The sequence below is a fragment of the Ailuropoda melanoleuca genome, chromosome 9, assembly GCF_002007445.2.
Source record: "Ailuropoda melanoleuca isolate Jingjing chromosome 9, ASM200744v2, whole genome shotgun sequence".
Taxonomy (NCBI): Eukaryota; Metazoa; Chordata; class Mammalia; order Carnivora; family Ursidae; genus Ailuropoda; species Ailuropoda melanoleuca.
Window position 1 is genome coordinate 33014414 of NC_048226.1, and position 15684 is coordinate 33030097.

The following is a 15684-nucleotide window of genomic DNA, read 5'->3' on the forward strand; positions in this document are numbered from 1 at the left end:
CATGACCTGAGCCAAAGGCAGACACTTAACCAACTGAGCCACCTGGGCACCCCTAGCACTTCTCATTTCTTAATTTTTATTGAGATTATGATTTTTAATTAGAGCACAGGTAAAATGCCCAGCCATCTCTCCGCTTTGTACATATTCTTTCTTTCTTATTTAAATTTGTGACCAAGAATGAATGTTAAAATGCACATCTTGGTTAGCAGAACAGTAAATCTATAACTGAAATTGAAGGAAGTAGCATAAAGGGAAGATAGCTGAGAAGAGCCAATGATTACAGTCGACAACTGAAAATAAGGATACTATCTCATTGTCATATCTTACAAAGACCAGCCTTTCTCCTCATAAGGCAAATAGCCAGAAAGGAGGCAATGATGGAGGGGAATGACAAAAATAAGTGGTGAGAATACTGGGTTGTTAATCATTAGCCATATTGGTCAGGGTTTTTGATTGTAGAAAACAGAATCCACCTACTAGTTTAACAAGGGGCTTCTGACAGAGCCCTGGATAGTGTTATAGAGTTTCTGGAGCTAGCAAACCAAAGTTTCATAGAAGAAACAAACACAACAGAGAACTTTCTAGAGAAAAAATTTCCTGTGCCCCCATCAGCTGCTCAGTGCCCATGAAGCTAGAGACCAGACACTGGAACATTCCATCATGGCTGCTGTAGAAGAATCAAATGCCTCCAACACCTTGGTAACCAGAAAATCTGCATAATGTACACTTCACAGTGCTTACATTCACCATAAAAGTGTATTTGTTGCTTGGTAGAAGGGTGGAATTATATAAAATCCTAACTGCAAGGAAGTCCGAAAAATGTAGTCTTTAGAATTTTCAGCTTCTACCATGTAGGAAATTACACTAGGAGATTAACATGATGTTGTGAGCCTATTTGATACACACGAATTAGAATGTTGAGTAGTTGAATATAAGTCCTAAGAAAGTATGGAATTGCATAGAACATTTTAGAAGGATTTACATTAAGAAATCTGTTAAAATATTAAAGTTCTAACAGTTAACCTTTATGTATTTAGAAAGTAACTTTTTGAAATGGCTCATTTCCCAAGAGTTCCAGGCAACTACTGAACAGAAATATAATTAAAAAGAAGCAAACAAAACAGAAATGGAAATAATTCCATTGTCTTCCATAGCTGGAAGTCTTATTGCAAACAGAACATGACGCAGGTGGAAACTAACTTAATTTTTTATTGTGATATTACAAATAATTATGGGGTATACCTAAATGCATTAAAAATACTACCTTGTTCCTTCATATAATATCGTAGGAACAAGCAAATCATAGGTACAGAACTGCAAATTTACAATGGCAGAATAAACTGTACGACTGCTTAAAAATTAGTTTAGTGAGCTGGACTAGAGCCCAACAGACCTTGAAAATTATAGAATCATTTTTGATAAACATGGCTAACAAGCAGACAGTCACTGTAGGCTTTTGAGCTTGTGCGTATGATGATACAGATCATGAGTTGAAGCAAATCTCTCTGCTTAAGAACGGTCGCTGCCTGTTTTTCATACTGTGCAGTCCAAAAGAGTCCGTTTGTCACTCGCCCATTCTGGCCACTAAACCTGAGTTTTGACTTCATCTTGATCCCTGGACCCTTAAGGGCTGTCTTCTCTAAGCTTAACAACCCCTTCCTGCCTTTTCTTCATTTTCTTATCCCAGCAGCTTTGCGGCCCCTTGCCTTACTGTTCAGCCATTGGGTTTGTCTGCCCTTGTGCAGTTCAGTGCTGTTGGGGACGTTCGCACCCCCATGCTAGGCAGACAAGCTGCGCCTCTCCCACTCTCAAAGGGCTGATCCCAAATGTTCCCTGCCCTCATCTCAGCAGATTTCTTTTTGCTTCCAGCCTGACAAGAATTAGCTTTTGTAATAGATTCCTCTTAGCCTCAAAGTTTATTAAATCCATCTTTACTGCCTTCTCTTAAGTTAGATATTTCTCTTCCTGACCAAGGGACTCACTCCTCTTACAACCAACCTACATCCTTTCCTCCAGTTTGCCTAGAAAGTTTGCTTTATCAATTAACTTCCCTCTTTTTTTAAAAATTTTCTTTTTAATGCTTGAAACATGCAAACAGCATATTGAAAATGTCATTATATTTTGATCAGTTGAATGATGAGAAAGTTTTAAGTAGTAAGCAGGTACAACTTTGAAGGCTAAATAGTAAAGTTACTATAACTTTTTTAAATGTGTTTTTATACTTCGCTTACCAACTCGCTTAACTACCTCTCTGTGGCTCTGAGCATGTCCTTCAGTCTCTGACTCTGTTGTTTTCCTGTAAAATGATACAGTTGGCCTAAACTATCTTGAAAATCCACTCCTGTCCTCAGGTGTTATTATTCCATATAATTTCATTTTGACATACACACATCTTACCAAAAAAACACACAAAAGAGCTTTCCTTAGCTAGTTTCCTTACCTGGTACTCTCTTTTTATATCTTGAGAAGAAGCTTATCTGGTCAGAATGTATTTTAAACAGAAAGCATTAAACCATAGAAACTCGGGTCTGAGGCATCTCAGCTAATAGAGATAACTTTTCCCTCAATGCTAACAGCTGCCTTCTAGGAAGTGTCAACTATATAAAAGCACTGTTTGAAATGCTTGTATGTCCTCATAAACTTCATCTTTACAGCTGTGCTGCTGTTGTCTGTTTTGCAAATGAGGAAACTTAGTGTTAAGTGACTTGTCCTGGGTCACACATCTAGTAAGTGGCAGAGTCAAGCATCCTGGAGTCAGGCTCCTGGATCCACGCTGTTAACTGTTAAGCCTCTACTCCCTCGTTCACATCATGATTTAAATGAAGTGACAAACGCAGTCGTGGCTGGGTTGGTGGTAGTGATGGTAATAATAATCTATACGCCTAGTTATCGGTGAGGCAGAGGAAGAGATAACAGGTCTTTTGCATTCAGTGTCCCTTCCCTTTGGTTTTGTACCTCTCACTGTATAAAGGACACTGGACTGTTGGCACAGTGAACCAACTTGGTGGTACAACTGTTAAGTCCTCAGTTCCAAACTCCAAAGAAAATTCCTTAAGAATACCTGGTCAGTGATTGCAAATCATCATTTTCTTTTTCATGTCTTTATCATATGTATTCTGAAATCAATTATAAAATATATGTCAGGAAACAGCTAAAGAAAGGGGAAGTGTTAGCAGTAAGTACCAGTTTTTTTACTACTTTATTGTATATTTTGGGAAACTTTGGGTGGGAATAAGAGTCAGGATGAGCAAAGAATGCTCCTAGAACTTTTATACTAATAAATATATACTTATTTTTTTCAAAAGAAAATAATTTATAGGATGCCATCTGAATCTCCGTGTTTGAAAAAATAAACATTAAGACTATTAAATAATACCTTTAGGTAAGTTAGAGAAGATTAAGATTTGATGTCTATAAAGAATTTGGCTAAATTTGTTTTAATTTGTTTTAATTTCTTAACCAAAAGGATACTTTATTTTTGACACTGACTTTCAGCTTACAATGATAGGTCATCCTGCTAGCTAGCATTAGAAGGCACTAAGAAAGCAGTGCTAAGGTCATTAGTAATCAAGTTCCAATGGTAAGATGTCGTATCAAATAACTTTTATTATAAATCAATCACTATAGGGGCGCCTGGGTGGCTCAGTCAGTTAAGCGTCCAACTCTTGATTTCGGCTCAGGTCATGATCTCAGGGTCCGGGGATTCAGCCTAGTGTTGGTCTCTGTGCTGAGTGTAGAGTCTGCTTGTCCCTCCTTTCCCCCCACTTGTGTGCACACTCTCTCTCTCTAAAATAAATAAATTAAACCTTTAAAAAAAATTAAAAAATAAATCTATCACCATATATAAAATTTCATTCCTCACTAGCACATAGAAATTACTTCTCTTTATAAAGCAGCAACTACTTAAATCAGATGTTTTTAAGTAATATAAGTTTAAGCTAATAGTTTAGTGCTGATGATACACTATATGTATCATCATATATATATGATACAAAATAGACACTATTTTGATGTACAAAAATAGCTGGCGCCTGTTGAAACACTGTTGTAGGCACTGAGGGGCTTACTGATAAAACAACCTACAAAACATCATAACATCGTATTATTCCACCCCCATTTTATGCATAATAAAACTGGGATTCAGAGAGATTAATTTACTTCCTCAAGTTTATACAGTTGGCATAGCTGGGATTTGAAACCAAATCTGTCTGTACTCATAGTCATTCTTTGACATTAACTGAGAGTTGCTCAGATTTCTGAGTGAAGACTGTTGTCCCAAACAGCTTCATGGAATTTCAAAGAACACAAAGTTAAGCTTTTGAAAGAGATTGGATAAGCTAAACTAGAACCATAGCATACAAAATAATTTTAATATAACAAAAGAACTTGGAAGAAGTATGGGAGACTCAAAGGACGCCATGTTCTTGCTGGTTCAGAAGTCATAGCAGGAGCACTTGAGCGGCAGCCATGGATGTGGGTGGTTACTCCACTGTCCTCAGTGTGTCATGTCTTAGGGTGGATTCAGATTCGTGCTCTAATTCTTCAGTTCTTCTTTCTTAGCCTCACCCCTGAAATAGTCAGTACACCTTCATCCCCAGAAGAGGAGGATAAGTCAATACTTAATGCGGTGGTTCTTATTGATGATTCCGTGCCAACGACAAAAATTCAAATCAGATTAGCAGATGGGAGTCGCTTGATACAAAGATTCAATAGTACACACAGGTAAGCTCGTTTGTGGTTTCACACGTGGTCACTTATCTTTATAAACTATGTCACTTGAGTAATGAAGAATATGAAATTATTTACGTGTGCTTTTTAAGTAAGCTTTTGAGAGAAGAAAAATACTCTACAAGGATAATAGCTGTATTAGTATCCTCTGTAAACTGCTCAAATACTAACACAAATTCAGCTATCACTCAAAAATAAAATTGTTAAAAGTTGCACTTTTGCACTGTTGCTAAAACCATGTGAAGTGGGATCAAATATGAGTTAATATGGTAAATATAGTAAAAACTTATTTGGACTTTACTCATTTAAAAATTTTGATAATTCTGTTTAGAATGAACTTTCTACTTAGCAAATTCTTCACAATATAAATTTGTAATGTAGATAAAATATAATTGTGCTGCTGTCAAGTACTTTTTTTTGTCAAGTGCTTTAAATAAACTTTTAAATGTCATTTAACATTCATTTATACATTTGTTGTACTAATAACGTACCATTTTTATTTGTTTCTTGATTGCCTCTAAGGGATATATTTATAATCTTAGTTGAATTGCTAGACATATGTGAACGTTTTTAAAAAAGGATAATTTTAAAAAATTATGACTTAAACCTTCCATAGTTATAGACTCACCTTGTCAGTCTGGGGTACCTTTTTCTGGGTCATCTGCTGCTAAGATATTTTAATACTCTGAAAAATGTAGGACCTGCACTTTTAGTTTAATAACATTGTTCACATTTATTTTATGCATAACTCACCTAAAGATTGTCTCTGTTTACAGAAAAAGTAAATATTAGCTATACTCCAGAGTTAATTTTATCTATAATCCAATATAAATCCATCCATTGAAATAATGTAAATTTTTAAAAATTACAGCACATTTAAATAAGGAGTAGAATTGTGTGATTTATATTACTACCACGTAATTTTAGCTAAAAGCTTACATGAAAATAAAACTTTTATATCACAAATCATTTTTATCTTATTTCTTCAGGATCCTGGATGTCCGGGACTTTATTGTACAGTCCCGTCCTGAATTTGCGGCTCTTGACTTTATTCTTGTGACTTCATTTCCAAATAAAGAGCTAACAGATGAAAGCCTGACACTACAAGAAGCAGATATTCTTAACACTGTGATACTCCAGCAACTAAAATAATACTGCTCCTATCCATGCAGTAGCATGTAGGAAAGATAATGTGCCATAAAAGGAAAATACTTAGAGCATTGAGAAAACTAATTATTTTTATTATTTATACAGATAAAGTTCAGTTTTATTCTTATCCTGTCTTCCAGCCTAATACAGATGAATTTGGACCAGGAATAGATTTTGAGATAAATATGTTTGAGTTTTTAGTTGCAGGGCTGGTTTGTGTTGTTAGCTTGTAAATATTCAGGCAAACCAATTTGTTACATGCTCTGGGTTAATGTAACAACATGTGTTTGGAGAGAAAATGAACAGAACCCCATTTTGATAAATGCATTTGGTAACCTTTGCACTAGAGTTTTTTGATAGTACCTTGATCAACAGCTATCAAGAAATCCTGTGATCAATTGGAATTTTTTCTGTGATATATACTGAAAAGTATCTGTATTCTGATTTTGAAATACGTTGATCGTATAATTATTCCTTCTATTAAGATTGTATGCGTCCTTTTTACTTACTGATTTAGCTATATTCCTAGTGTCAAAAAATACGGTTTGGCGTTTTATTTTACAGAACTATGACCATCATAAACGAGAAACAGGGACAGAAAGGTCAGGAGTTCTTGAAAAGATCCGTTAAACAGCACTTTAAAATAGAGTAATTACAATCCCTCCCAGAGCCTGCCTTGATCACATTCATTTATTTATTCAACACATTTTTCTAAGGGACCCACTATATATACTGAACACTGTTCTAAGTGTTCAACCCAGAATGTATTCTACTCCAGGGCAAAATGAGTGTACAAATTCAGAAATGTAAATTCTTTCAGCCAGACTGGATCTAAAGAATTACCAGCAAAAATATTTGCATTTCTGCCAAAGCCAGGTATTTCCTGAATGAGGTAGGCTATATCAGGAATGCTAGAAAGGCTTTTTCTTCCTCCCAGACACCATTTCATTTTTGGTCACCACTCCTGCTGGGTTTTCTGTGGCTGCTGTAACAAATTACCACAAACTTCGTGGCTTAAAATAGCACCAATTTATTATTTTGTAATTCTGTAGTTGGATGTCCAGCATGGGTCTCACTGGCTAAGATTAGGCTTTGACAAGGTTGTGTTCCTTCTGAGAGGCCTAGGAGAGCATCATTTTCTTGTTTCCAGCTCCTAGGGGTACCTGCATTCCTTGGCCTGTGGCCCCTCTTCCCATCTTCAAAGCCAGTAATGCTACATCTTGACTCTTCTCTGTCATCACATCTCTTTGACAACAGCCAGGAGAAGTTCTCTGCTTTTAAGGACTCGTGATTGGATTGGGCGGACCAGATAATTCAAGATTATCTCCCCATCATCAGGTCCTGTCGTAAGCTTGGCTGCATGGTTAAAGTCCCTTTTACAATGCAAAGTGACATATTACAGGTTCCCTCTGGAGGCTGCAGGGGTGAGTCTGTTCTTTACCTCCTCCAAGATTGTTGGCATCCCTTCACTTTAGCTGCATCCTCCCAATCTCTGCTTCTGTCCTTACATCTTTTACTACGAATTTTATTTGTCCTTCCTTCTTCTCACAAGGACCCTTGTGTTATATTTGGTTTACCTAGAATAATTACCAGAAAAATCTCATCTCAAAATGCTTAACTTAATCACATTGGCAAAATCCTTTTCCTATGTAAGGCCACAAATTTACAGGTACAGTGATTAGAACATGAATATTTTGGAGGCCATTCTGACTACTACAGTCTACTCCTGCACCAAAGAGGCACACCCATCCCACGTGAAGTCACCATATCCAAAGGTGCTTCAAAAGTGTCAACCCATTATAGCATCGAAGTGCAAAATCTTATCTGAGTCGCACCAGCTCCAAACTCCCAAACCTCATTTAAATCATCTAAATCAAGTATGAGTGAGGGTCCGGGTATGATTCCTGGGACACCGTTCCTCTCCATCTGTGTACCTGCGAACCTAGAAAACCAGTTATCTCCTCCCAAATATAATGGTAGGACAGGCATAAAATAGGGTTTATAGACATCCCTGTTCAAACAAACAACGGAATGAGAAAAGGAGCCACCTGTGCCAAGATTTAGAAAGGAGCCATGCACACCCTATTAGGTGTCAGATCCTGGAACAATCACTGTGGTCCGGAGCACCATCTCCTAGGCTTGTGATGTCCTCTCAGAGTCCTCTCTCCTTTTTCCTGAAAGGCAGCACCTGTGCGCATGAGTAGTCCCCTCAGCTCGTTTCTTACCTGTGGAACTGGGGCAAGTCCCGCCATCCTTCATTTCATACCATCTGCATCCTTTTCAATTTAAGGTAGCAGTGTCTGCTGGTTTAACATTCTCCAGAAACTTGGGGATCTTGTGTGCTTACTAGGAGGATTCAGCTCCTTAGACCAGAGGCCCCTGCACAAAGCATTCCATCTCTATTTGGGGCTTTATCTGAGAAGGCTGAGAGGATCTGTGAGTCACACCCTTCATCTCTTCAAAGAACGTGTGGTGTGACAAAACTCAGGCCTTCCTCAGGTATTAGCAGAAGGTTGCATAGCTGCACCCTCATCTCTCCCTAGAGCTGGCTTCCCCGACAGTGAATCCCTTACTTGGAATGTCTTCTGTCATTTGGGTAGGCCAAGAATATCCAAGTCATCGAGTCCTGTTTTCTTTATATGTGACAGTTCTTTCCTCAATTTGTCTGTCTTCACTCATGTTGTATTATAACCAGCAAGAAGAAACCAGACCGCACCTTGCACACTTTGCTTAGAAATCTCTTCAATCAGATGTCTTAAGTTTATCCCTTACAACTTCTGCTTTCCACGTAACTGCAGACACATTGCAGCTAAAAGCCACTATGTAACCAGAATCTCTTTTCCTTCACTTTCCAACAGCATGTTCCTCATTTCCTACCAAGCCCTCACTGGCAGCACCTTCAGTGTCCTTTTTTCTTCTAACAGTCCATTTACGACGATTTATATAATGACCGTGGCAATTTAGGTGCTCTCTACCATGCTCTTTCCTTCCTTCAGCCCTCACTAGCATTAACATCCATAGATCACTAGCAGTGTTCAAGGCAATCCTGCCTCTTTCTGCCATGCTCCTAAAAATTCTTCCAGCCTCTACCCACGGCCTCATTCCAGAGCTACGCCCTCATTTTTAGGTGTTTGGTATTTGTTCCAGCAGCGCCCCATAGCCAGGTGTCTGGGAAAGTCTACTATGCCTATTCACTGCCACTTGACTTGAATGTGCCAATAGGAGATTTGGAATTCACCTGTCTCTGGGGGCTCTGCTTATTTCAAGGAGGTGAATTGGCCTGTGGTAGAGGTTTTCCTACTGGCAGTGCTGTCATCCCAGAGGATGGAAGTGTTGGTACCACCACAGAGAAACTTGTTCTCAGTGTCACAATGCAGCGTGAGAAGATTATTCCTAATAACAGGAAGCCATGCCCCTCTCCACCAATTGACAACTTGGAGAATATATAAATAATAGCAGTGCAAAATATTACCAGGGATAAACTCCACTTCCATAGGAGCAAAAATCATCGTCCTTAGGAAATATCCTGTTGAAACAAATCAACATTTTAAATAGAAGGGCACTGCCCTATTTTGGATTAACAAAATGGGGTGAGGGGATTAACCAAACCCTGTAGAACTGTGTTCCAAATGTTATTCCTGTGGTTTCCTTTTATCATGTAGAGGGAGTGCCTGTGGATGCACATACAGAAGCGACTGCCGTTTTTGTATCTGATAGTCTCCCAAAGTGTAGAGGTTCATAGCAGGAGGGAGAATTAAACATTCAGAACAATACTTGCACCTGTGCTACATCGTGTTTTGCTTCATTACAGTCGTTCTCCTGAATTCTTTTTACTGTTGCAGTCACTGTAACTTATAAAATTTATAATCCTCCCCAAAGATGATGTTACAGTGAGCAGGTGGACAGCCATGTGTGAGGTCAGTTGTTTTGCATGACCTACGTAATCAAAAAGTTTTAAGTGTCTGCTTTACCAATAAAGACCATTTTCACTGAAAGGCATTGAAAATCCTTCTCAAAATTTCCTTGATTTGCAGTTTTATTTGAGTGATTTAATGGATTATTTTAAAGCATGAATAACATTACCTGTGCTTTAATTTCTTGTGGTGCATCTTTTTGATGGACAGAGAAGAACTGAATTGTAGCAATGTTACTTCAATTTCCCGTTACTGTTTCTGTTTTTATTCCACAAAAATAAAGGTGCAAATTTTTCTTAACTTTTTGCCAGACTGGATTTCTGAAAATCTTGTCACAACATGTGTTTTAAGACTATGACTTTTCTTGCCTTAACATTGATTGGGAATAGAAGAGTATTTAAAATGAGTATGTGTCCTTTTATTTTATGCTTTCGTGTTTGCTTTTTTGGTTCGTATTTCCCTTATCTACATAGTGTACCTTTCAAATGTACTTTTTAGGACATTGTTAATTATAGTGTCCCATATCGTCGTTTCCACATTTAACACCTTTCCTGCTTTGTTCTTCATTTTTGTCTTTGTGAGAAAGGCTTATTTTTTCTAAGGTTAACAGTTTTAACCATTTTTAATCCTAGGATCGGGAATGGTATAAAGTATAATTTTTAGTTTGCTATCAGAATCTATGTTGATTAGAAAGTAGCAACTGTAAATACTACAAAGATTCAGAACATCGGTAGGCTTGAGAGTGAAAACATGAATGTAGTTAAGTAGAAGCAGAGGTTGTGCTCCCAGCAGCCTGGAATTTTTAGCCAGCTCTGAGCTTCTGAGCGTAGGAGGAGGTAGGGTGGAGTAGCACCTTGTAAAAAGAAGTGTTCCGGGCGCCTGGGTGGCCCATTGGCTAAGCGTCTGCCTTCGGCTCAGGTCATGATCCTGGAGTCCCAGGATCCAGCCCCACATTGAGCTCCCTGCTCGGTGGGGAGTCTGCTGCTCCCTCTGCCCCTTACCCTGCTCGCATTCTCTCCTTCTCTCAAATAAATAAAATCTTTTTAAAAAAAGAAAGAAATGTTCGTTCTTAGTACAATCACTCAGATTTAACATTCCCTGAGGTGAGGGGGTTGTTTTTATTAATATAGTAAAATTATATACAAATCAGTGGTTTATATATGTATATTATAAAATACATGATAACATGAAGTCTAGGTCTTTTTTTTCCCCTTGAAAACATAAATGTCCGTAATGTAAGTAGATGTTACCGTTTGAAACATGGTGTACATAGGTATTTTATGGCAACTCAAATGAATCTGACTTTATATTCTTTAATAAAGCACGTGTGATTCATTTGTAGTAAGGGCTATGTATCTTAGATAACAACGACTTGGGCTGAACATTTATTGAGGGCTTACCAAGAGCAGGATCCTATTTTGATAGGCAGCATGTTACTCATGGCCAACGTCCCTCTGTTATTCTATCACCCTGACCTCTATATAAGTGTGACTTCAGAGAGGACTTCTGTGAGGCCTCAATCTAAAATCATGCCCTTATCTCTTAGTCACATTACCCTGTTACTACAGCATTAGCAATGCCTGATATTTTCTTGTTAATTTGTTTGGCTTTTGTCAACATCTCACATGGAGACAATCTTTCCTGTTCCCCCTATCAAATGATGAAAGTAAAACTATTTAGTAAGAGCTTGACGTCCTTTATCCAAGGAAAACAATCCATGGATGGGAGAGTACAGTGCTCAGAAGCGCTGGAGCACCGAGCCCGAGGGATCGGGAGCAAGAGCAAGCTTTAGAGCCAGCAGAAGAGGCAACTTGGAAATGCATGATTGGCTAGGAGGTGGGGGGTTTCCTTAAGGCTAGCAGGGCCTCCTTTCCAGGGTGAGGTGAGCAAGCTAAAGCTGAGTTGGAGCATTGTGATTGGTGTGTGTCGTTTCCTTGACCGGCACTGCCCGTGAGAGCAGGCTTGGGTATAAAATTGTGATGGGCCAGGCCACTGGGGTATCCTACATTTTGTGGATCCCAATAAATGAATTAACTTTAACACCCCAGATTCTCAAAATGTGCCTTTGTGAGAGCAGAGATTTTTCTTATCCACTGTTGTATCTTTGATGGTTAGATAAATGGTTAATAAGTAATAAATCAGTGAATTAAGAATGGCACCCTCTGAATGTTGGACAAATGTATGCATTAATGTTTTAAAATTGAGAGATTCAGAAATGCCAACGGAGTTCATACTGGTGATAGAAAATACTTGTTTGGGTTTTAAAGGAAGGAGAAGAGAAAGTGTTCTGTAAGTGGCAGACTTGATTCATTTCCAGGAGTGGTAGCACCGACCCCTATAAGTGAATGGTCCTGGCAGTTCCCATGGTAGAATTAGGGTAAAGAGAGCTAAAGAATGCCCTCCCAACAGTATGAGAAACATCCGAGATTGTCTGAATCCCAGCAGTAGGTGTTGTGATTCTACAAGTTTAAGGCTAAGGAAGAACTTTGTTCTAGAGACATGGTAGAGACCCAGAGACCCGTCAACCCATTATGTTCTATTCGATTACTCAGAAAGGTGTGCTGCTGACTGGTCATGTGATCTGCTGTTTATAATATGATTTCCCTTATGGATTTTATCTTTATGTCAGAGGTAAAATACTACTAGCCTCATAAGAGCTATTATTTAATTATGTGACTTTCATGTAATTTATTTAAACATTTTAGCCATTAATGTTTTGTTTTAGAATGTGACACCTCATCGTCATTTATTTGTCACTTTAATACTGATACCTCAAAATGGAAGTTGATTTAAATGAATTTTAATCAATCAATTGGGAGTGTGCTAAAATACATGTAAACTAGTTAACTGAAAAGTTGTAGAAAGTCAGATGTTGCTTGAGACTTTATTGACACATCCCTCGTGCCTTTGAAATGAAACTAGTTTGAGGAACTGTTGACTTTGGCTTGACTCTCAATTTGGCTGAACTTGCAAAGAAAATTCTCACTAGGCACTTTATATTGTTCTTGTTCTCTAAATTAACTCCCATTACCCAATCTTCCACGCAAGCAAAGAAAGCAGAAATTGACCTGGAGTTACAGATTTCCAAATAACCTTTATAAACAGACAAGTATATCAGCAAACATGTGTGAGATTCAGTGTTCTTGAAATTATTTTTTCAGAGAGAAATGATGTTTAAAATTCTAATTTTGGTGTTCTTTAATAACACCCTTTTATGTATATTAAAATGCCTAGTACTTATTTAACTTGCATAGATTTTTTTTACATATTGTAAATACAAATCTTAAGTATGTTTGACATTTAAAATGGCACTAGAGCTCGTAGTTGTAAGTGATCAAGGGTGTATATGTGCAGCCCTTGACATAAATGACTTTTACATAGAACTGTATGCCTAGGCAGCTTAATCATTTTTTTTAGATGTAGTAAAAATAGCAAAGACACTAGATTTGATTCCAAGTCACACACATGACTCCGTGAGTGTGTGGCATGTATTCATTTGATCTAATCTCCTCAGATGTGAAGGACCACTGGATGATTCACAAACTGTATTTATTTTTTTCTTTCTCTAAATTATTGCTTTAAATAAGAGGATCTACATTAATCTACTAGTGAAAAAAATTATGAAAGATGTTTGCATTTTTAGAAGTTGTAAATTTTATGACTTAAAGTTTTTCATTTCATACCTGCACCTAAGTCCCCTAATTCCACTTTTGGTTGGTTCTCCAATCAAGGCTAAGATTTTTACTCAAATAATTGCATGTAAGTGTATGCAAAAGCATGTTTGGTTTTTTCCTCATATTCTTCCTGTTATAAACAATAGTCAGTGCTTACTGTGACTCCGAGGATCTACCAAAATACCTAAAAATCCTCATACCATATGTATGTGGAGGTTGGGAATAGTGGTGGTGTGTGGTTTCCAACCAACACGCAGACTTTCACTCCCATTCTTATTTCTCCTGTCATTCTCTCATTAGGTTGTCTTCTCTCTTTTTTTCTCCACATACTTCTAAATATTACTTCCCAAACTTCCTGACTTACTGGGAGCTTTCCTTGGAGCAAGGGGTTCTCCATCCTCAAATGTGTAGGGAGAAGAGTCAAGTGCAGGGAAGATGAGGTGAGGCAAACCTTCATGAGAACCGAGACAAGCAGAATCAGTGTTATCCCCATCACTTTCATGGGAAAATCACATTGTGAGCAGAGGTGAAGTCAGTGAGTGTCTCCCTCCTCTTGGTGTGCTTCCGTTTCCAATGTCCAGCAGTGTCGGCAACAAACGTTGTCCTCATTTCTTACTAATCATCTGTAGCGTAGATATGGAAATAGCAGGACACTCGTTTGATAGATGACTGATAAAAGATTAAGTCATTTTCTAAAGGGTATTTAGCAAACGTGGCAAGTATTCAGCACTTTAAGGAACTTTCAGCATGTTAAGTAATACTCTAAAATATATTCAGCAAATATGGTAACTCTTAACTTCACCACCAAAACCATCCTCAGGTAAAATGGTAATCTATGATGATTTGGTAATTTTGGTGCTATGTAACTTTTTGTACGGAGTATTCAAATATAGTTCAAAGTTTTGTTATATTTTTCCTCCATTGCTTGCTATCTCCTTGGCAATTTTATTCAACCAGAATCATGAGGCAGAGAGACGATCTGGCTCAGTCGGTTAAGCATCTGCCTTTGGCTCAGGTCACGATCCCAGGGTCCTGGGATCGAGTCCCGCGTCAGTCTCCTTGCTCAGCGGGGAGTCTGCTGCTCCCTCTGCCTCTGCTCCCCCTGCTTGCGCTCTCTCTGACTAATAAATAAATGAATAAATAAATAAATAAATAAATAAAACCTTAAAAAAAAAAAAGAACCGTGAGGCAGAAAAAGCAGAGTACTTGAAGGGACCTGACTCTGTTTCCATAAGGATATGTTGTTTTTTAACTGGAGATATGAATATCAAATTATTTTTTACATTGATCTAGTGAATGAGTACTGGTATTCTTACTCATAACTCTAAGCCAGAATATCTTGGAAGCTAAAAAGTTGATAAACCTAGAGATCTGAAAAGTTCTTCATACAGGCTTTTAAAAATCTTATGTACTATAAAAAACAAAAACAAAAACAACAACAACAACAAATATGGTAGGAGAGGAGACTGGGTGCTGGTACATGGTTTACCTTCAATATAAGAAAAGAATTGAGATTACTATAGCACCTATCATTGCCTGGCAGCAATTAACAATATCAAAAATGCTATTGTCAATTACAGTTTAACTCTCACAAAATGACTCCAATCTCAGAAAACAACCCAGCATGGAAGATGGAAGAACTGCATTTCCACCCACCAAAACATATGTCTGGAGGAGGAGCCATGTGAGGTAGAAAAGTGAGGGAAGAATTTTTTTTTCATATGTCATCATCTGACAAGAAATACCTAAGGCCACAGGCCCCCTTGATCTTCGTAATGATCCAGGTGCTGCTGTTAATAAAACGACATCTTACAGTACCTTCAACAAGTTAATACTACAACAGCAGTATGTGGGAATTTGGTTACTTATTGTCTCCACCAGAGGGTGTATAGGCCCTGGAAAGGGATGTACATCATTCTGTCTCCCTTACTGTTCAAGTGATGTGAAAGGAGAGTATAAAATTTGTTAAAGTAAGAAGTGGGAATTACCCAGACGTCAATATCATTGAGCACTGCTTTTTCTGACCTGTAGTACACATAAAGAATACAGGGATAAATATAATTCACATTTTCAGAAATGTAATGATATTAAATGAAAAATATTGATAGTTTCATGTACTAGGCCTTGGGGGTTTTTTTTAGTGTGATAGTGCCCAGATGTTTAACACTTTGTCATATGCCACAGGCCAGTCTCCCTGGAAAGTATTTATTTTGTGTGTG

At 37.9% G+C, this 15684-nt stretch overlaps 1 protein-coding gene across 1 annotated transcript in view; it reads left to right on the forward strand.

Moving 5' to 3' along the window:
• UBXN2B (UBX domain protein 2B) overlaps nt 1-10091 on the forward strand; it is a 29447-nt gene extending 19356 nt beyond the window's left edge. The window contains exons 7-8 of the mRNA XM_002918333.4: nt 4561-4722; nt 5718-10091. Of these exons, the coding sequence (XP_002918379.1) occupies nt 4561-4722; nt 5718-5880 (325 nt within the window). The 3' untranslated portion in view covers nt 5881-10091. The remainder of the gene's footprint in view (nt 1-4560; nt 4723-5717) is intronic.
• Nucleotides 10092-15684: the final 5593 nt, after the last annotated feature.